The sequence below is a fragment of the Brassica napus genome, chromosome A4, assembly GCF_020379485.1.
Source record: "Brassica napus cultivar Da-Ae chromosome A4, Da-Ae, whole genome shotgun sequence".
Taxonomy (NCBI): domain Eukaryota; kingdom Viridiplantae; phylum Streptophyta; class Magnoliopsida; order Brassicales; family Brassicaceae; genus Brassica; species Brassica napus.
Window position 1 is genome coordinate 14,310,239 of NC_063437.1, and position 24,303 is coordinate 14,334,541.

General features: G+C 30.1%; 1 protein-coding gene across 1 annotated transcript; it reads right to left on the bottom strand.

The window, feature by feature from the left end:
• Window positions 1-22,609: 22,609 nt before the first annotated feature.
• LOC106391137 (mitochondrial fission 1 protein A-like) lies at window positions 22,610-23,896 on the bottom strand. Its single transcript, XM_013831707.3, has 5 exons — window positions 23,663-23,896; window positions 23,337-23,475; window positions 23,131-23,252; window positions 22,993-23,056; window positions 22,610-22,899 (listed from the first exon to the last, which is right to left on the bottom strand). The coding sequence occupies exons 1-5, from the start codon at window positions 23,753-23,755 to the stop codon at window positions 22,814-22,816; spliced, it is 504 nt and encodes a 167-aa protein (XP_013687161.1). The 5' UTR covers window positions 23,756-23,896; the 3' UTR covers window positions 22,610-22,813.
• Window positions 23,897-24,303: the final 407 nt, after the last annotated feature.

Sequence of the window (24,303 nt, forward strand, 5' to 3'; positions counted from 1 at the left end):
AGACTGTGCAATGGCCAAATGTTTGTACACATAGTAAAAATGATTGTTATTATGATGAAATTAAAAGTTTGAATTTGTACAGTTCACGGAGATTTATGATCAGTTTCAAAAGTTTAAAGTGATGTTTGTAAATATTGTAAAATAGAAGGACCACCTTGCAGACAAATAAAAACGATTTTATGTCTTCATCAAGTGCATCGATTCAATTTGAAGCCCAAAATATGTATTTACTCGTTTCAGCGCCTCCCCCCCCCCCAGACTTTTTCTACGGCCTCCTTTGCGGATTAGGATTAAAATTGCTGAACTTTTGTTTATCACTATTCACCTTTTTTGGATTTTGCCAATAAATAAATGTGATTTCTAGTATTTTAATAATTACACTTTATTGGTTTTAGTTTTGAAAATTTATGGTCGCATTATAGCTTGTTTTAAATGATTTTGTAAGCTTCTACTTTTTTACTTTCAAAATGTTCCACCGTCAAAGAGATTTAGCAAATCATTGATGATTTCATGTTTGATTCAGAATTACAGTGGAAACTATACAGTTCCAGAAACTCAACAGCGTTGACCGTTCATTATTTGACCACTTGAATCAAGGAGAATCTGATGGGCAAGGTTTTCAATTCCAGAGGTTATAGGAAAACAATTAATATTCTAACCGAATGTCTAGGTTCTGGGACGGGTTCCAGACTGGTATGTGGCACACTGATAAGCGCCTTAAATCGGTAGTTAGACTCGGCAAATTTCATCTTTCAATTGGTGCAATTTGACCGATTTATGACCTTACAGACAAGTATTTCAAGACTTATTACCATGTCTTGATAGTTTTTGTCAGAGGCTTTCATTTGGTGTCTTGACATTAATTTTGGATCGTCTGTTGATTATTGGTGATTTATTTACTCTTCACGATCATCATATGATTATTGGTTTTTGTAACATCCATCCAAAATTTATCCAGCCATGTGTTATAATTTCTCTATAAAGAATATATATATTTTATTAGATTTAAAAATATAACTTATACAAGAGTTCAGACTTGTAAGCTCTAGATTTTCATTATTTTAACTATTAAAAATGTTTTCTTATGAATTTTTTGAGACATTAAAATTTGTCTTAACTACCAAATCGTAATATCTCCACCGTAAATTTTGAATAAAAATCCGTAACTTATGTATAATCATTCCATTTTAATATGCTGATTTTTTTTTAAAATATATATGCACCCATACATAACCTACAAGCTAGTTAACGTAACAAATACGTGAAGTAAAAACACTAAAATTGAACAGTAAATAATATAATGGTTTCTTTATTTTATATTGGAATTCCAAAATACATCTTAGTAATTAATGCACCATAATCTTTGCCACCCTTTACATATTCTCTGATTATATCTGCTATGATCACAGTAACAAGCAAAGTTTCGGCATTCTAGCATAAACCTCTTCTTTCTAATACAATGATGTGCACATTCTTGACAAAATCCAATTGGATTATTGGCAGCATGAGGTTTAATTTTTTTTATCATGAAGCACTTGGTTTTTTATTTGGATATCAAGTTGAGGGCTAGGTGCTTGACTTGAAATATCTGTTTTATCTTCACAAGAGGATTTTGCAAAAATATTTGAGGCACCTACAAAATTTTCAGTCATATATAGAGCTATTAGATATTCATTTAAAATATTAAAGATATTAAAAAAGTATGATATTATATTTATCACTGAAAATCAACTTACATGACACAAAAATTACTAGAAGAGTTGCAAATAAAACACCAGATTTCATCTTTTTGGAAATTTAGTAGTAGTTAAGAATTACCGATTTTTAAATCTATTTGTTTTGATATTTTGTTGTGATGTTTAAAAAGTTTGATGCCTTCCTATTTATATAGGTTTTCACAAATGTTATGAAAAAACAATGTTTTAAGTTACAGTTTGTGATATTAATAAGCACAAAAGAAACTCCTAACTCTTAGATACTTTTACGAAACTATGTGGAACTACAGTTACTTATTTTTTTGTATTGTGAAATGTTAAAAACTGTAATGAGACTGTGCAATGCCCAAATGTATGTACACATAGTAAAAATGATTGTGTTATTATGATGAAATTAAAAGTTTGAATATGTACAGTTCACGGAGATTTATGATCAGTTTGAAAAGTTTAAAGTGATTTTTGTAAATATTGTAAAATAGAAGGACCACCTTGCAGACGAATAAAAACGACGTTATGTTTTCATCAAGTGAATCAATTCAATTTGAAGCCCAAAATATGTATTTTCCATCAAAATGTTCAATATTTATACTCGTTTCAGCGCCTCCCCCCCCCCCCCCCCCCCAGACTTTTTCTACAGCCTCCTTTGCGGATTAGGATTAAAATTGCTGAACTTTTGTTTATCACTATTCACCTTTTTTGGATTTTGCCAATAAATAAATGTGATTTCTAGTATTTTAATAATTACACTTTATTGGTTTTAGTTTTGAAAATTTATGGTCGCATTATAGCTTGTTTTAAATGATTTTGTAAGCTTCTACTTTTTTACTTTCAAAATGTTCCACCGTCAAAGAGATTTAGCAAATCATTGATGATTTCATGTTTGATTCAGAATTACAGTGGAAACTATACAGTTCCAGAAACTCAACAGCGTTGACCGTTCATTATTTGACCACTTGAATCAAGGAGAATCTGATGGGCAAGGTTTTCAATTCCAGAGGTTATAGGAAAACAATTAATATTCTAACCGAATGTCTAGGTTCTGGGACGGGTTCCAGACTGGTATGTGGCACACTGATAAGCGCCTTAAATCGGTAGTTAGACTCGGCAAATTTCATCTTTCAATTGGTGCAATTTGACCGATTTATGACCTTACAGACAAGTATTTCAAGACTTATTACCATGTCTTGATAGTTTTTGTCAGAGGCTTTCATTTGGTGTCTTGACATTAATTTTGGATCGTCTGTTGATTATTGGTGATTTATTTACTCTTCACGATCATCATATGATTATTGGTTTTTGTAACATCCATCCAAAATTTATCCAGCCATGTGTTATAATTTCTCTATAAAGAATATATATATTTTATTAGATTTAAAAATATAACTTATACAAGAGTTCAGACTTGTAAGCTCTAGATTTTCATTATTTTAACTATTAAAAATGTTTTCTTATGAATTTTTTGAGACATTAAAATTTGTCTTAACTACCAAATCGTAATATCTCCACCGTAAATTTTGAATAAAAATCCGTAACTTATGTATAATCATTCCATTTTAATATGCTGATTTTTTTTTAAAATATATATGCACCCATACATAACCTACAAGCTAGTTAACGTAACAAATACGTGAAGTAAAAACACTAAAATTGAACAGTAAATAATATAATGGTTTCTTTATTTTATATTGGAATTCCAAAATACATCTTAGTAATTAATGCACCATAATCTTTGCCACCCTTTACATATTCTCTGATTATATCTGCTATGATCACAGTAACAAGCAAAGTTTCGGCATTCTAGCATAAACCTCTTCTTTCTAATACAATGATGTGCACATTCTTGACAAAATCCAATTGGATTATTGGCAGCATGAGGTTTAATTTTTTTATCATGAAGCACTTGGTTTTTTATTTGGATATCAAGTTGAGGGCTAGGTGCTTGACTTGAAATATCTGTTTTATCTTCACAAGAGGATTTTGCAAAAATATTTGAGGCACCTACAAAATTTTCAGTCATATATAGAGCTATTAGATATTCATTTAAAATATTAAAGATATTAAAAAAGTATGATATTATATTTATCACTGAAAATCAACTTACATGACACAAAAATTACTAGAAGAGTTGCAAATAAAACACCAGATTTCATCTTTTTGGAAATTTAGTAGTAGTTAAGAATTACCGATTTTTAAATCTATTTGTTTTGATATTTTGTTGTGATGTTTAAAAAGTTTGATGCCTTCCTATTTATATAGGTTTTCACAAATGTTATGAAAAACAATGTTTTAAGTTACAGTTTGTGATATTAATAAGCACAAAAGAAACTCCTAACTCTTAGATACTTTTACGAAACTATGTGGAACTACAGTTACTTATTTTTTTGTATTGTGAAATGTTAAAAACTGTAATGAGACTGTGCAATGCCCAAATGTATGTACACATAGTAAAAATGATTGTGTTATTATGATGAAATTAAAAGTTTGAATATGTACAGTTCACGGAGATTTATGATCAGTTTGAAAAGTTTAAAGTGATTTTTGTAAATATTGTAAAATAGAAGGACCACCTTGCAGACGAATAAAAACGACGTTATGTTTTCATCAAGTGAATCAATTCAATTTGAAGCCCAAAATATGTATTTTCCATCAAAATGTTCAATATTTATACTCGTTTCAGCGCCTCCCCCCCCCCCCCCCCAGACTTTTTCTACAGCCTCCTTTGCGGATTAGGATTAAAATTGCTGAACTTTTGTTTATCACTATTCACCTTTTTTGGATTTTGCCAATAAATAAATGTGATTTCTAGTATTTTAATAATTACACTTTATTGGTTTTAGTTTTGAAAATTTATGGTCGCATTATAGCTTGTTTTAAATGATTTTGTAAGCTTCTACTTTTTTACTTTCAAAATGTTCCACCGTCAAAGAGATTTAGCAAATCATTGATGATTTCATGTTTGATTCAGAATTACAGTGGAAACTATACAGTTCCAGAAACTCAACAGCGTTGACCGTTCATTATTTGACCACTTGAATCAAGGAGAATCTGATGGGCAAGGTTTTCAATTCCAGAGGTTATAGGAAAACAATTAATATTCTAACCGAATGTCTAGGTTCTGGGACGGGTTCCAGACTGGTATGTGGCACACTGATAAGCGCCTTAAATCGGTAGTTAGACTCGGCAAATTTCATCTTTCAATTGGTGCAATTTGACCGATTTATGACCTTACAGACAAGTATTTCAAGACTTATTACCATGTCTTGATAGTTTTTGTCAGAGGCTTTCATTTGGTGTCTTGACATTAATTTTGGATCGTCTGTTGATTATTGGTGATTTATTTACTCTTCACGATCATCATATGATTATTGGTTTTTGTAACATCCATCCAAAATTTATCCAGCCATGTGTTATAATTTCTCTATAAAGAATATATATATTTTATTAGATTTAAAAATATAACTTATACAAGAGTTCAGACTTGTAAGCTCTAGATTTTCATTATTTTAACTATTAAAAATGTTTTCTTATGAATTTTTTGAGACATTAAAATTTGTCTTAACTACCAAATCGTAATATCTCCACCGTAAATTTTGAATAAAAATCTGTAACTTATGTATAATCATTCCATTTTAATATGCTGATTTTTTTTAAAATATATATGCACCCATACATAACCTACAAGCTAGTTAACGTAACAAATACGTGAAGTAAAAACACTAAAATTGAACAGTAAATAATATAATGGTTTCTTTATTTTATATTGGAATTCCAAAATACATCTTAGTAATTAATGCACCATAATCTTTGCCACCCTTTACATATTCTCTGATTATATCTGCTATGATCACAGTAACAAGCAAAGTTTCGGCATTCTAGCATAAACCTCTTCTTTCTAATACAATGATGTGCACATTCTTGACAAAATCCAATTGGATTATTGGCAGCATGAGGTTTAATTTTTTCATCATGAAGCACTTGGTTTTTTATTTGGATATCAAGTTGAGGGCTAGGTGCTTGACTTGAAATATCTGTTTTATCTTCACAAGAGGATTTTGCAAAAATATTTGAGGCACCTACAAAATTTTCAGTCATATATAGAGCTATTAGATATTCATTTAAAATATTAAAGATATTAAAAAAGTATGATATTATATTTATCACTGAAAATCAACTTACATGACACAAAAATTACTAGAAGAGTTGCAAATAAAACACCAGATTTCATCTTTTTGGAAATTTTGTAGTAGTTAAGAATTACCGATTTTCAAATCTATTTGTTTTGATATTTTGTTGTGATGTTTAAAAAGTTTGATGCCTTCCTATTTATATAGGTTTTCACAAATGTTATGAAAAACAATGTTTTAAGTTACAGTTTGTGATATTAATAAGCACAAAAGAAACTCCTAACTCTTAGATACTTTTACGAAACTATGTGGAACTACAGTTACTTATTTTTTTGTATTGTGAAATGTTAAAAACTGTAATGAGACTGTGCAATGCCCAAATGTATGTACACATAGTAAAAATGATTGTGTTATTATGATGAAATTAAAAGTTTGAATATGTACAGTTCACGGAGATTTATGATCAGTTTGAAAAGTTTAAAGTGATTTTTGTAAATATTGTAAAATAGAAGGACCACCTTGCAGACGAATAAAAACGACGTTATGTTTTCATCAAGTGAATCATTCAATTTGAAGCCCAAAATATGTATTTTCCATCAAAATGTTCAATATTTATACTCGTTTCAGCGCCCCCCCCCCCCCCCCCCCCAGACTTTTTCTACAGCCTCCTTTGCGGATTAGGATTAAAATTGCTGAACTTTTGTTTATCACTATTCACCTTTTTTGGATTTTGCCAATAAATAAATGTGATTTCTAGTATTTTAATAATTACACTTTATTGGTTTTAGTTTTGAAAATTTATGGTCGCATTATAGCTTGTTTTAAATGATTTTGTAAGCTTCTACTTTTTTACTTTCAAAATGTTCCACCGTCAAAGAGATTTAGCAAATCATTGATGATTTCATGTTTGATTCAGAATTACAGTGGAAACTATACAGTTCCAGAAACTCAACAGCGTTGACCGTTCATTATTTGACCACTTGAATCAAGGAGAATCTGATGGGCAAGGTTTTCAATTCCAGAGGTTATAGGAAAACAATTAATATTCTAACCGAATGTCTAGGTTCTGGGACGGGTTCCAGACTGGTATGTGGCACACTGATAAGCGCCTTAAATCGGTAGTTAGACTCGGCAAATTTCATCTTTCAATTGGTGCAATTTGACCGATTTATGACCTTACAGACAAGTATTTCAAGACTTATTACCATGTCTTGATAGTTTTTGTCAGAGGCTTTCATTTGGTGTCTTGACATTAATTTTGGATCGTCTGTTGATTATTGGTGATTTATTTACTCTTCACGATCATCATATGATTATTGGTTTTTGTAACATCCATCCAAAATTTATCCAGCCATGTGTTATAATTTCTCTATAAAGAATATATATATTTTATTAGATTTAAAAATATAACTTATACAAGAGTTCAGACTTGTAAGCTCTAGATTTTCATTATTTTAACTATTAAAAATGTTTTCTTATGAATTTTTTGAGACATTAAAATTTGTCTTAACTACCAAATCGTAATATCTCCACCGTAAATTTTGAATAAAAATCTGTAACTTATGTATAATCATTCCATTTTAATATGCTGATTTTTTTTTAAAATATATATGCACCCATACATAACCTACAAGCTAGTTAACGTAACAAATACGTGAAGTAAAAACACTAAAATTGAACAGTAAATAATATAATGGTTTCTTTATTTTATATTGGAATTCCAAAATACATCTTAGTAATTAATGCACCATAATCTTTGCCACCCTTTACATATTCTCTGATTATATCTGCTATGATCACAGTAACAAGCAAAGTTTCGGCATTCTAGCATAAACCTCTTCTTTCTAATACAATGATGTGCACATTCTTGACAAAATCCAATTGGATTATTGGCAGCATGAGGTTTAATTTTTTCATCATGAAGCACTTGGTTTTTTATTTGGATATCAAGTTGAGGGCTAGGTGCTTGACTTGAAATATCTGTTTTATCTTCACAAGAGGATTTTGCAAAAATATTTGAGGCACCTACAAAATTTTCAGTCATATATAGAGCTATTAGATATTCATTTAAAATATTAAAGATATTAAAAAAGTATGATATTATATTTATCACTGAAAATCAACTTACATGACACAAAAATTACTAGAAGAGTTGCAAATAAAACACCAGATTTCATCTTTTTGGAAATTTGTAGTAGTTAAGAATTACCGATTTTCAAATCTATTTGTTTTGATATTTTGTTGTGATGTTTAAAAAGTTTGATGCCTTCCTATTTATATAGGTTTTCACAAATGTTATGAAAAACAATGTTTTAAGTTACAGTTTGTGATATTAATAAGCACAAAAGAAACTCCTAACTCTTAGATACTTTTACGAAACTATGTGGAACTACAGTTACTTATTTTTTGTATTGTGAAATGTTAAAAACTGTAATGAGACTGTGCAATGCCCAAATGTATGTACACATAGTAAAAATGATTGTGTTATTATGATGAAATTAAAAGTTTGAATATGTACAGTTCACGGAGATTTATGATCAGTTTGAAAAGTTTAAAGTGATTTTTGTAAATATTGTAAAATAGAAGGACCACCTTGCAGACGAATAAAAACGACGTTATGTTTTCATCAAGTGAATCAATTCAATTTGAAGCCCAAAATATGTATTTTCCATCAAAATGTTCAATATTTATACTCGTTTCAGCGCCTCCCCCCCCCCCCCCCCAGACTTTTTCTACAGCCTCCTTTGCGGATTAGGATTAAAATTGCTGAACTTTTGTTTATCACTATTCACCTTTTTTGGATTTTGCCAATAAATAAATGTGATTTCTAGTATTTTAATAATTACACTTTATTGGTTTTAGTTTTGAAAATTTATGGTCGCATTATAGCTTGTTTTAAATGATTTTGTAAGCTTCTACTTTTTTACTTTCAAAATGTTCCACCGTCAAAGAGATTTAGCAAATCATTGATGATTTCATGTTTGATTCAGAATTACAGTGGAAACTATACAGTTCCAGAAACTCAACAGCGTTGACCGTTCATTATTTGACCACTTGAATCAAGGAGAATCTGATGGGCAAGGTTTTCAATTCCAGAGGTTATAGGAAAACAATTAATATTCTAACCGAATGTCTAGGTTCTGGGACGGGTTCCAGACTGGTATGTGGCACACTGATAAGCGCCTTAAATCGGTAGTTAGACTCGGCAAATTTCATCTTTCAATTGGTGCAATTTGACCGATTTATGACCTTACAGACAAGTATTTCAAGACTTATTACCATGTCTTGATAGTTTTTGTCAGAGGCTTTCATTTGGTGTCTTGACATTAATTTTGGATCGTCTGTTGATTATTGGTGATTTATTTACTCTTCACGATCATCATATGATTATTGGTTTTTGTAACATCCATCCAAAATTTATCCAGCCATGTGTTATAATTTCTCTATAAAGAATATATATATTTTATTAGATTTAAAAATATAACTTATACAAGAGTTCAGACTTGTAAGCTCTAGATTTTCATTATTTTAACTATTAAAAATGTTTTCTTATGAATTTTTTGAGACATTAAAATTTGTCTTAACTACCAAATCGTAATATCTCCACCGTAAATTTTGAATAAAAATCTGTAACTTATGTATAATCATTCCATTTTAATATGCTGATTTTTTTAAAAATATATATGCACCCATACATAACCTACAAGCTAGTTAACGTAACAAATACGTGAAGTAAAAACACTAAAATTGAACAGTAAATAATATAATGGTTTCTTTATTTTATATTGGAATTCCAAAATACATCTTAGTAATTAATGCACCATAATCTTTGCCACCCTTTACATATTCTCTGATTATATCTGCTATGATCACAGTAACAAGCAAAGTTTCGGCATTCTAGCATAAACCTCTTCTTTCTAATACAATGATGTGCACATTCTTGACAAAATCCAATTGGATTATTGGCAGCATGAGGTTTAATTTTTTTATCATGAAGCACTTGGTTTTTTATTTGGATATCAAGTTGAGGGCTAGGTGCTTGACTTGAAATATCTGTTTTATCTTCACAAGAGGATTTTGCAAAAATATTTGAGGCACCTACAAAATTTTCAGTCATATATAGAGCTATTAGATATTCATTTAAAATATTAAAGATATTAAAAAAGTATGATATTATATTTATCACTGAAAATCAACTTACATGACACAAAAATTACTAGAAGAGTTGCAAATAAAACACCAGATTTCATCTTTTTGGAAATTTAGTAGTAGTTAAGAATTACCGATTTTTAAATCTATTTGTTTTGATATTTTGTTGTGATGTTTAAAAAGTTTGATGCCTTCCTATTTATATAGGTTTTCACAAATGTTATGAAAAAACAATGTTTTAAGTTACAGTTTGTGATATTAATAAGCACAAAAGAAACTCCTAACTCTTAGATACTTTTACGAAACTATGTGGAACTACAGTTACTTATTTTTTGTATTGTGAAATGTTAAAAACTGTAATGAGACTGTGCAATGCCCAAATGTATGTACACATAGTAAAAATGATTGTGTTATTATGATGAAATTAAAAGTTTGAATATGTACAGTTCACGGAGATTTATGATCAGTTTGAAAAGTTTAAAGTGATTTTTGTAAATATTGTAAAATAGAAGGACCACCTTGCAGACGAATAAAAACGACGTTATGTTTTCATCAAGTGAATCAATTCAATTTGAAGCCCAAAATATGTATTTTCCATCAAAATGTTCAATATTTATACTCGTTTCAGCGCCTCCCCCCCCCCCCCCCCCAGACTTTTTCTACAGCCTCCTTTGCGGATTAGGATTAAAATTGCTGAACTTTTGTTTATCACTATTCACCTTTTTTGGATTTTGCCAATAAATAAATGTGATTTCTAGTATTTTAATAATTACACTTTATTGGTTTTAGTTTTGAAAATTTATGGTCGCATTATAGCTTGTTTTAAATGATTTTGTAAGCTTCTACTTTTTTACTTTCAAAATGTTCCACCGTCAAAGAGATTTAGCAAATCATTGATGATTTCATGTTTGATTCAGAATTACAGTGGAAACTATACAGTTCCAGAAACTCAACAGCGTTGACCGTTCATTATTTGACCACTTGAATCAAGGAGAATCTGATGGGCAAGGTTTTCAATTCCAGAGGTTATAGGAAAACAATTAATATTCTAACCGAATGTCTAGGTTCTGGGACGGGTTCCAGACTGGTATGTGGCACACTGATAAGCGCCTTAAATCGGTAGTTAGACTCGGCAAATTTCATCTTTCAATTGGTGCAATTTGACCGATTTATGACCTTACAGACAAGTATTTCAAGACTTATTACCATGTCTTGATAGTTTTTGTCAGAGGCTTTCATTTGGTGTCTTGACATTAATTTTGGATCGTCTGTTGATTATTGGTGATTTATTTACTCTTCACGATCATCATATGATTATTGGTTTTTGTAACATCCATCCAAAATTTATCCAGCCATGTGTTATAATTTCTCTATAAAGAATATATATATTTTATTAGATTTAAAAATATAACTTATACAAGAGTTCAGACTTGTAAGCTCTAGATTTTCATTATTTTAACTATTAAAAATGTTTTCTTATGAATTTTTTGAGACATTAAAATTTGTCTTAACTACCAAATCGTAATATCTCCACCGTAAATTTTGAATAAAAATCTGTAACTTATGTATAATCATTCCATTTTAATATGCTGATTTTTTTAAAAATATATATGCACCCATACATAACCTACAAGCTAGTTAACGTAACAAATACGTGAAGTAAAAACACTAAAATTGAACAGTAAATAATATAATGGTTTCTTTATTTTATATTGGAATTCCAAAATACATCTTAGTAATTAATGCACCATAATCTTTGCCACCCTTTACATATTCTCTGATTATATCTGCTATGATCACAGTAACAAGCAAAGTTTCGGCATTCTAGCATAAACCTCTTCTTTCTAATACAATGATGTGCACATTCTTGACAAAATCCAATTGGATTATTGGCAGCATGAGGTTTAATTTTTTTATCATGAAGCACTTGGTTTTTTATTTGGATATCAAGTTGAGGGCTAGGTGCTTGACTTGAAATATCTGTTTTATCTTCACAAGAGGATTTTGCAAAAATATTTGAGGCACCTACAAAATTTTCAGTCATATATAGAGCTATTAGATATTCATTTAAAATATTAAAGATATTAAAAAAGTATGATATTATATTTATCACTGAAAATCAACTTACATGACACAAAAATTACTAGAAGAGTTGCAAATAAAACACCAGATTTCATCTTTTTGGAAATTTAGTAGTAGTTAAGAATTACCGATTTTTAAATCTATTTGTTTTGATATTTTGTTGTGATGTTTAAAAAGTTTGATGCCTTCCTATTTATATAGGTTTTCACAAATGTTATGAAAAAACAATGTTTTAAGTTACAGTTTGTGATATTAATAAGCACAAAAGAAACTCCTAACTCTTAGATACTTTTACGAAACTATGTGGAACTACAGTTACTTATTTTTTTGTATTGTGAAATGTTAAAAACTGTAATGAGACTGTGCAATGCCCAAATGTATGTACACATAGTAAAAATGATTGTGTTATTATGATGAAATTAAAAGTTTGAATATGTACAGTTCACGGAGATTTATGATCAGTTTGAAAAGTTTAAAGTGATTTTTGTAAATATTGTAAAATAGAAGGACCACCTTGCAGACGAATAAAAACGACGTTATGTTTTCATCAAGTGAATCAATTCAATTTGAAGCCCAAAATATGTATTTTCCATCAAAATGTTCAATATTTATACTCGTTTCAGCGCCTCCCCCCCCCCCCCCCCAGACTTTTTCTACAGCCTCCTTTGCGGATTAGGATTAAAATTGCTGAACTTTTGTTTATCACTATTCACCTTTTTTGGATTTTGCCAATAAATAAATGTGATTTCTAGTATTTTAATAATTACACTTTATTGGTTTTAGTTTTGAAAATTTATGGTCGCATTATAGCTTGTTTTAAATGATTTTGTAAGCTTCTACTTTTTTACTTTCAAAATGTTCCACCGTCAAAGAGATTTAGCAAATCATTGATGATTTCATGTTTGATTCAGAATTACAGTGGAAACTATACAGTTCCAGAAACTCAACAGCGTTGACCGTTCATTATTTGACCACTTGAATCAAGGAGAATCTGATGGGCAAGGTTTTCAATTCCAGAGGTTATAGGAAAACAATTAATATTCTAACCGAATGTCTAGGTTCTGGGACGGGTTCCAGACTGGTATGTGGCACACTGATAAGCGCCTTAAATCGGTAGTTAGACTCGGCAAATTTCATCTTTCAATTGGTGCAATTTGACCGATTTATGACCTTACAGACAAGTATTTCAAGACTTATTACCATGTCTTGATAGTTTTTGTCAGAGGCTTTCATTTGGTGTCTTGACATTAATTTTGGATCGTCTGTTGATTATTGGTGATTTATTTACTCTTCACGATCATCATATGATTATTGGTTTTTGTAACATCCATCCAAAATTTATCCAGCCATGTGTTATAATTTCTCTATAAAGAATATATATATTTTATTAGATTTAAAAATATAACTTATACAAGAGTTCAGACTTGTAAGCTCTAGATTTTCATTATTTTAACTATTAAAAATGTTTTCTTATGAATTTTTTGAGACATTAAAATTTGTCTTAACTACCAAATCGTAATATCTCCACCGTAAATTTTGAATAAAAATCCGTAACTTATGTATAATCATTCCATTTTAATATGCTGATTTTTAAAAAAAATATATATGCACCCATACATAACCTACAAGCTAGTTAACGTAACAAATACGTGAAGTAAAAACACTAAAATTGAACAGTAAATAATATAATGGTTTCTTTATTTTATATTGGAATTCCAAAATACATCTTAGTAATTAATGCACCATAATCTTTGCCACCCTTTACATATTCTCTGATTATATCTGCTATGATCACAGTAACAAGCAAAGTTTCGGCATTCTAGCATAAACCTCTTTTTTTCTAATACAATGATGTGCACATTCTTGACAAAATCCAATTGGATTTTTGGCAGCATGAGGTTTAATTTTTTTATCATGAAGCACTTGGTTTTTTATTTGGATATCAAGTTGAGGGCTAGGTGCTTGACTTGAAATATCTGTTTTATCTTCATAAGAGGATTTTGCAAAAATATTTGAGGCACCTACAAAATTTTCAGTCATATATAGAGCTATTAGATATTCATTTAAAATATTAAAAATATTAAAAAAGTATGATATTATATTTATCACTGAAAATCAACTTACATGACACAAAAATTACTAGAAGAGTTGCAAATAAAACACCAGATTTCATCTTTTTGGAAATTTAGTAGTAGTTAAGAATTACCGATTTTTAAATCTATTTGTTTTGATATTTTGTTGTGATGTTTAAAAAGTTTGATGCCTTCCTATTTATATAGGTTTTCACAAATGTTATGAAAAAACAATGTTTTAAGTTACAGTTTGTGATATTAATAAGCACAAAAAAAACTCCTAACTCTTAGATACTTTTACGAAACTATGTGGAACTACAGTTACTTATTTTTTTGTATTGTGAAATGTTAAAAACTGTAATGAGACTGTGCAATGCCCAAATGTATGTACACATAGTAAAAATGATTGTGTTATTATGATGAAATTAAAAGTTTGAATATGTACAGTTCACGGAGATTTATGATCAGTTTGAAAAGTTTAAAGTGATTTTTGTAAATATTGTAAAATAGAAGGACCACCTTGCAGACGAATAAAAACGACGTTATGTTTTCATCAAGTGAACCAATTCAATTTGAAGCCCAAAATATGTATTTTCCATCAAAATTTTCAATATTTATACTCGTTTCAGCGCCTCCCCCCCCCCAGACTTTTTCTACAGCCTCCTTTGCGGATTAGGATTAAAATTGCTGAACTTTTGTTTATCACTATTCACCTTTTTTGGATTTTGCCAATAAATAAATGTGATTTCTAGTATTTTAATAATTACACTTTATTGGTTTTAGTTTTGAAAATTTATGGTCGCATTATAGCTTGTTTTAAATGATTTTGTAAGCTTCTACTTTTTTACTTTCAAAATGTTCCACCGTTAAAGAGATTTAGCAAACCATTGATGATTTCATGTTTGATTCAGAATTACAGTGGAAACTATACAGTTCCAGAAACTCAACAGCGTTGACCGTTCATTATTTGACCACTTGAATCAAGGAGAATCTGATGGGCAAGGTTTTCAATTCCAGAGGTTATAGGAAAACAATTAATATTCTAACCGAATGTCTAGGTTCTGGGACGGGTTCCAGACTGGTATGTGGTACACTGATAAGCGCCTTAAATCGGTAGTTAGACTCGGCAAATTTCATCTTTCAATTGGTGCAATTTGACCGATTTATGACCTTACAGACAAGTATTTCAAGACTTATTACCATGTCTTGATAGTTTTTGTCAGAGGCTTTCATTTGGTGTCTTGACATTAATTTTGGATCGTCTGTTCATTATTGGTGATTTATTTACTCTTCACGATCATCATATGATTATTGGTTTTTGTAACATCCATCCAAAATTTATCCAGCCATGTGTTATAATTTCTCTATAAAGAATATATATATTTTATTAGATTTAAAAATATAACTTATACAAGAGTTCAGACTTGTAAGCTCTAGATTTTCATTATTTTAACTATTAAAAATGTTTTCTTATGAATTTTTTGAGACATTAAAATTTGTCTTAACTACCAAATCGTAATATCTCCACCGTAAATTTTGAATAAAAATCCGTAACTTATGTATAATCATTCCATTTTAATATGCTGATTTTTTTAAAAAATATATATGCACCCATACATAACCTACAAGCTAGTTAACGTAACAAATACGTGAAGTAAAAACACTAAAATTGAACAGTAAATAATATAATGGTTTCTTTATTTTATATTGGAATTCCAAAATACATCTTAGTAATTAATGCACCATAATCTTTGCCACCCTTTACATATTCTCTGATTATATCTGCTATGATCACAGTAACAAACAAAGTTTCGGCATTCTAGCATAAACCTCTTCTTTCTAATACAATGATGTGCACATTCTTGACAAAATCCAATTGGATTATTGGCAGCATGAGGTTTAATTTTTTTATCATGAAGCACTTGGTTTTTTATTTGGATATCAAGTTGAGGGCTAGGTGCTTGACTTGAAATATCTGTTTTATCTTCACAAGAGGATTTTGCAAAAATATTTGAGGCACCTACAAAATTTTCAGTCATATATAGAGCTATTAGATATTCATTTAAAATATTAAAGATATTAAAAAAGTATGATATTATATTTATCACTGAAAATCAACTTACATGACACAAAAATTACTAGAAGAGTTGCAAATAAAACACCAGATTTCATCTTTTTCGAAATTTAGTAGTAGTTAAGAATTACCGATTTTTAAATCTATTTGTTTTGATATTTTGTTGTGATGTGTAAAAAGTTTGATGCTTTCCTATTTATATAGGTTTTCACAAATGTTATGAAAAAACAATGTTTTAAGTTACAGTTTGTGATATTAATAAGCACAAAAGAAACTCCTAACTCTTAGATACTTTTACGAAACTATGTGGAACTACAGTTACTTATTTTTTTGTATTGTGAAATGTTAAAAACTGTAATGAGACTGTGCAATGCCCAAATGTATGTACACATAGTAAAAATGATTGTGTTATTATGATGAAATTAAAAGTTTGAATATGTACAGTTCACGGAGATTTATGATCAGTTTGAAAAGTTTAAAGTGATTTTTGTAAATTTTGTAAAATAGAAGGACCACCTTGCAGACGAATAAAAACGACGTTATGTTTTCATCAAGTGAATCAATTCAATTTGAAGCCCAAAATATGTATTTTCCATCAAAATGTTCAATATTTATACAATGTTAAAAACTGTAATGAGACTGTGCAATGCCCAAATGTATGTACACATAGTAAAAATGATTGTGTTATTATGATGAAATTAAAAGTTTGAATATGTACAGTTCACGGAGATTTATGATCAGTTTGAAAAGTTTAAAGTGATTTTTGTAAATATTGTAAAATAGAAGGACCACCTTGCAGACGAATAAAAACGACGTTATGTTTTCATCAAGTGAATCAATTCAATTTGAAGCCCAAAATATGTATTTTCCATCAAAATGTTCAATATTTATACTCGTTTCAGCGCCTCCACCCCCCCCCCCCCCCCCACCCCCCAAGACTTTTTCTACAGCCTCTTTTGCGGATTAGGATTAAAATTGCTGAACTTTTGTTTATCACTATTCACCTTTTTTGGATTTTGCCAATAAATAAATGTGATTTCTAGTATTTTAATAATTACACTTTATTGGTTTTAGTTTTGAAAATTTATGGTCGCATTATAGCTTGTTTTAAATGATTTTGTAAGCTTCTACTTTTTTACTTTCAAAATGTTCCACCGTCAAAGAGATTTAGCAAATCATTGATGATTTCATGTTTGATTCAGAATTACAGTGGAAACTATACAGTTCCAGAAACTCAACAGCGTTGACCGTTCATTATTTGACCACTTGAATCAAGGAGAATCTGATGGGCAAGGTTTTCAATTCCAGAGGTTATAGGAAAACAATTAATATTTTAACCGAATGTCTAGGTTCTGGAACGGGTTCCAGACTGGTATGTGGCACACTGATAAGCGCCTTAAATCGGTAGTTAGACTCGGCAAATTTCATCTTTCAATTGGTGCAATTTGACCGATTTATGACCTTACAGACAAGTATTTCAAGACTTATTACCATGTCTTGATAGTTTTTGTCAGAGGCTTTCATTTGGTGTCTTGACATTAATTTTGGATCGTATGTTGGTTATTGTTGATTTATTTACTCTTCACGATCATCATATGATTATTGGTTTTTGTAACATCCATCCAAAATTTATCCAGCCATGTGTTATAATTTCTCTATAAAGAATATATATATTTTATTAGATTTAAAAATATAACTTATACAAGAGTTCAGACTTGTAAGCTCTAGATTTTCATTATTTTAACTATTAAAAATGTTTTCTTATAAATTTTTTGAGACATTAAAATTTGTCTTAACTACCAAATCAGTAATATCTCCACCATAAATTTTGAATAAAAATTCGTAACTTATGTATAATCATTCCATTTTAATATGCTGATTTTTTTAAAAAATATATATGCACCCATACATAACCTACAAGCTAGTTAACGTAACAAATACGTGAAGTAAAAAACACTAAAATTGAACAGTAAATAATATAATGGTTTCTTTATTTTATATTGGAATTCCAAAATACATCTTAGTAATTAATGCACCATAATCTTTGCCACCCTGTACATATTCTCTGATTATATCTGCTATGATCACAGTAACAAGCAAAGTTTCGGCAATCTAGCATAAACCTCTTCTTTCTAATACAATGATGTGCACATTCTTGACAAAATCCAATTGGATTATTGGCAGCATGAGGTTTAATTTTTTCATCATGAAGCACTTGGTTTTTTATTTGGATATCAAGTTGAGGGCTAGGTGCTTGACTTGAAATATTTGTTTTATCTTCACAAGAGGATTTTGCAAAAATATTTGAGGCACCTACAAAATTTTCAGTCATATATAGAGCTATTAGATATTCATTTAAAATATTAAAGATATTAAAAAGTATGATATTATATTTATCACTGAAAATCAACTTACATGACATAAAAATTACTAGAAGAGTTGCAAATAAAACACAAAATTTCATCTTTTTGGAAATTTAGTAGTAGTTAAGAGTTACCGATTTTCAAATCTATTTGTTTTGATATTTTGTTGTGATGTTTAAAAAGTTTGATGCCTTCTTATTTATATAGGTTTTCACAAATGTTATGAAAAAACAATGTTTTAAGTTACAGTTTGTGATATTAATAAGCACAAAAGAAACTCCTAACTCTTAGATACTTTTACGAAACTATGTGGAACTACAGTTACTTATTTTTTGTATTGTGAAATGTTAAAAACTGTAATGAGACTGTGCAATGCCCACATGTATGTACACATAGTAAAAATGATTGTGTTATTATGATGAAATTAAAAGTTTGAATATGTACAGTTCACGGAGATTTATGATCAGTTTGAAAAGTTTAAAGTGATTTTTGTAAATATTGTAAAATAGAAGGACCACCTTGCAGACGAATAAAAACGACGTTATGTTTTCATCAAGTGAATCAATTCAATTTGAAGCGCAAAATATGTATTTTCCATCAAAATGTTCAATATTTATACTCGTTCCATTAATATTCTAACCGAATGTCTAGGTTCTGGGACGGGTTCCAGATTGGTATGTGGCACACTGATAAGCACCTTAAATCGGTACTCAAACTCGACAAATTCCATCTTTCAATTGAGTGCAATTTGACCGATTTACGACCTTAGAGACAAGTATTTCAAGACTTATTGCCATGTCTTGATAGCTTTTGTCAAAGGCCTTCATTTGGTGTCTTGATATTAATTTTGGATCGTCTGTTGATTATTGGTGATTTATTTACTCTTCGCGATCATCATATGATTATCGGTTATTGTAACATCCATCCAATTTGCATCGATTTTATATCTTCATCAAGTGCATCGATTCAATTTGAAGCCCAAAATATGTATTTTCTATCAAAATGTTCAATATTTATACTCGTTTCAGCGCCTTCCCTTCTCTTCTCCCCCCCCCCCCCTAACTTTTTCCACAGCCTCCTTTGCTGATTAGGATTAAATTTGCTGAACTTTTTTTAATCACTATTCACATCTTTAGGAATTTGCCAAGAAATAAATGTGATTTCTAGTATTTTAAAAATTAGAGTTTATTGGTTTTAGTTTTGAAAATTTCTGGTCGTATTATAGCTTGTTTTAAATAGTTTTGTAAGCTTCTATTTTTTATTTTCGAAATATTCCACCGTCAAAAAGATTTAGCTAATCAATGCTGATATATGTTTGATTCAGAGTTACAGTGGAAACAATACAGTTCCAGAAACTCAATAGCGTTGACCGTTCATTATTTGGCAACTGGAATCAAGGAGAATCTGATGGGAAAGTTTTCAGTTCTAGAGGTTTTGGGAAAAAATTAATATTTCTAACTGATTGTCAAGGTTCTAGGACGGGTTTCAGACTGGTTTGTGGCATACTGATAAGCGCCTTAAATCGGTAGTCAGGCTCGACAAATTTCATCTTTCAACTGAGTGCAGTTTGACCGATTTATGACCTTATAGACAAGTATTTCAAGACTTATCACCAAGTCTTGATAGCTTTTGTCAAAGGCTTTCATTTGGTGTTTTGACATTAATTTTGGATTGTCTGTTGATTATTGGTGATTTATATACTCTTCACGATCATCATATTATCAGTTTTTGTAACATCCATCCAAAATTTGATCAGGGGTGTGTTATAATTTCTCTATAAAGAATATATATTTATTTAATTAGATTTAAAAATATAACTTATACAAGAGTACTTCAGACTTGTAGGCTCTAGATTTTCATTATTTTAACTATTAAAGATGTTTTTTATGAATTTTTTGAGACATTTCAATTTGTCTAAACGACCGAATCAGTACTATCTCCACCGTAAATTTTAAATAAAAATTCGTAACTTATGTATAATCATTCCGTTTCTATATGTCGATTTTTTGTTTTTAAAATATATTTGCACCCATACATAACGTACAAGCTAGTTAACGTAACAAATACGTGAAGTAAAAACACTATAATTTAATAGTAAATAATATAATGGTTTCTTTATTTTATATTTGAATTCCAAAATACATCTTAGTGATTAATGCACCCATAATCTTTGCCATCCTTTATATATTCTCTGATTATATCTGGTATGATCACAGTAACAAGCCAAATTTCGACAATCTAGCATAAACCTCTTCTTTCTAATACAATGATGTTTAAAAAGTTTGATGCCTTCCTATTTATATATGTTTTCACAAATGTTACAAAAGAGCAATGTTTTAAATTACAATTTGTGATATTAATTGGCACAAAAGAAACGACTAACTTTTTGATACATTTACGAAACTATGTGGAACAGCAGTTACTTATTTTTTGTACTGTGAAATTTTAATATTGTAATGAGATTGTGCAATGCCCAAATGTATGTACACATAGTAAAAATTATGAAATTAAAAGTTTGAATATGTACAGTTCACGGGGATTTATGATCAGTTTAAAAAAGTTTAAAGTGATGTTTGTAAATATTGTAAAATAGAAGGACCATCTTGCAGACTAATACAAACGACGTTATGTCTTCATCAAGTGCATCGATTCAATTTGAAACCTAAAATATGTATTTTCCATCAAAATGTTCAATATTTATACTCGTTTCAAAGCGCCCCCCAACCCCCCAAAAAAAACATTTTCTACAACCTCCTTTGCGGATTAAGGTTTAAATTGCTGAAATTGTTTTATCACTATTCATCTTGTTTGAATTTTCCCAAGAAATAAACAAGATTTCTTGTATTTTAATAATTACAATTTATTAGTTTTAGCTTTGAAAATTTGTGGTCGTATTGTATCTTGTTTTAATTGCTTTTTGTAAACTTCTATTTTTCACAATGTTCCACCATCAAAGAGATTTAGCTAATCAATGATGATTTTCTGTTTGGTTTAGGATAGCAGTGGAAATTATAAAGTTTTAAAAACTCGACAGTGTTGACCGTTCATTATTTGGCTACCGGAATCAAGGAGAATCTGATCGGCAAGGTTTTCAATTCCAGAGGTTTTGGGGAAATTTTTTTAGTATTTCAAACTGACTGTCAAAGTTTTGTGACGGGTTTCAGACTTGTATGTGGCACACTGATAAACGCTTTAAATCAGTAGTCAGACTCGACAAATTTCATCTTTCAACTGAGTGCAATTTCACTGATTTATGACTTTCTAGACAAGTATTTCAAGATTTCTTACCATGTCTTGATAGCTTTTGTCAGAGGTTTTCATTTGGTGTCTTGACAATAATTTTGGATCGTCTGGTGATTATTGGTGATTTATTTACTCTTCACGATCATCATATGATTATCAGTGTTTCTAACATCCATCCAAAATTTGATCAGGGTTGAGTTATAATTTTCCTATAAATATTTACTTTAGTAGTTTTGAAAATAGAACACATACAAGATTTTAGACTTAGGCTCTAAATTTTCGTTATTTTAACTATTTAAGACGTTTTCTTTTGATTTTTTTGAGGCATTACAAATTTGCCTAAACAGCCAAATTACTATTATCTCCACCGTAAAATTTGAATAACAATTAATACCTTATGTAAATATTATAATTATTCCATTTTGATATGTCAATTATTTTCTTACAAAATATTTGCACACATACATAACCTATAAGTTAATTAATACGTTTAGTAAAACTTGGTCCCTCTAGTTGCTTAAGTTATTTGAGAACATGAATATGTTAATCAACACAATGTTCAAGTTAATGCCATTGGTTCCTTTCAATTTATGTTTTCCAGGGAAATTTGCTCGGCGTGTTCTTTGTTAATGTCTTAAACTAACATTCCATCAAGTTTTCTATGAGATTATTAGGCATATGTTTATAGCTAAATATTTGTTTTATGTCTTACGTTCATGAGATTTATGAAGTGAACGACGTGGTTGACGATTAGTTATATGGTACTTTATATCTATGCTATGTCTTCTACAAACAAACAATTATCAGATTATGACCGTAGAAAGACAATAAGTTTGGCTCTGACTTTGGGATATAGGCGTGAGGGGAGAGTTACTATTTGAACAGAGCATAGAAAATAAAGTAATGGAACATCTGAAAGCTGAAAAAACAAAAAAAAAAAGAACTTAAAAGAAAGCATATGTTATTTATATGCACAGGGAATCTGCGAGGGTCACTTTTTGCGAGCCAAAGCAGCAGCGATTCCACCGGCTATGAGGCCAACGGCCGTAGCCGTGATGCCTATCCCAATAACACCATCTGCAAATTAGGACCAACAAAGTTTACCATCACATCATTTTGTTCAGATTAGCAACAAAAGAAGAAAAGATCCAAAGCCGCATTTTAATTTACCTTTTGCAATTTTGTCTTCAATGGTTTTCTTTAAGGCTAAAGCTTGCCTCCAATCAGGTTGAACCTATTGAAACAAAAACACGTTACAAGAGTAAAAAAAACATTTGTTTTATTAACACTATGAGGCTATTATCAAACCTCGAGACAGCGTTCCACGAGCTGCCTGCTTCTAGAGTAGTCTCCAGTACGATAATAACCAACAGCGAGAAGATAAATCTTCTCCCGGTCCTGCAAAGGAGGGCTACTACTTGCTAGAGAAGCTGCATCAAAAAAAGAGTTTCGTCAAGCTTTGTAATAATAATTTTTTTTTTAAAACACTTTCATTTGATGCAAACAGTGTATACCTTCGAGCATGGCGATTCCACGCTGGATATCTTCGGCTTGTCGGGAATGGACAAGAGCCCAAGACAATCGCATAATGCTCTCTTTCTTTTGGTCTTCCGAGTCACCGTCCGTTGCTGTCTTAACTTCTTTCTCACATTCCTGAAAACAACCAATCATCATGCTTTGACTTATAATCTGAATTTATACACATCAATTGCGGTTTTTCAGATACGATTAAGAGTCTTCCGATCAATCATCGAGAAATCAAACAGATTATGAGAAATTACAACAAGATCGAATATCGTGATTTTGTTCGCTTTACATGGTCGATAGAGAGGAGACTTACAAGGATGACGTCACGGTCGCACCAAGGGATCTTATCGCCGCCGCTGAAGAAGGAACCGATGGAGTCGAAGAAATTTCCCATTTTAGAATCCATTTGAGGAGCCTTTATCGGATTAATGCTTTGTTTCTCTTCTCTCTTAATTGTTAAGAAGCGACGGACTTGACGCCCAAGGCCAGACAAATTATATTCTTGTTGAAATTGTAAGAAGACACATGTATTTTAGGATATTCATAAATCTATCTCTATATTTTCATTATTTTAACTATTTAAGATGTTTTCTTATGAATATTTTTGAGGCATTATAATTTTTCTAAACGACCAAATCAGTACTATCACTACCGTAAAATTTGAATAAAAATTCATAACTTATATATAATCATTCCGTTTTGATATGTCGTTTTTTGTTTTTAAAAAAATATTTGCACACATACATAACCTACAAGCTAGTTAACATAATAAATATATGAAGTAAAAAACACTAAAATTTTACAGAAAGTAATATAGTGGTTTCTTTATTTTATATTTGAATTCCTAAATAAATGTTAGTGATTAATGCACCATAATCTTTGCCATCCTGTATATATTCTCTGATTATATTTGCTATAATCACAATAACAAGGCCCAATTTCGACAATATAGCA

Coding starts and splice junctions, on each gene's coding strand:
- LOC106391137 (XM_013831707.3), bottom strand. CDS start 23,755: ATGGATTCTAAAATGGGAAATTTCTTCGACTCCATCGGTTCCTTCTTC. Junction 23,057..23,130: donor TCGTGGAACGCTGTCTCGAG/GTTTGATAATAG, acceptor TTGTTTCAATAG/GTTCAACCTGATTGGAGGCA. Junction 22,900..22,992: donor TGAAGACAAAATTGCAAAAG/GTAAATTAAAAT, acceptor CCTAATTTGCAG/ATGGTGTTATTGGGATAGGC.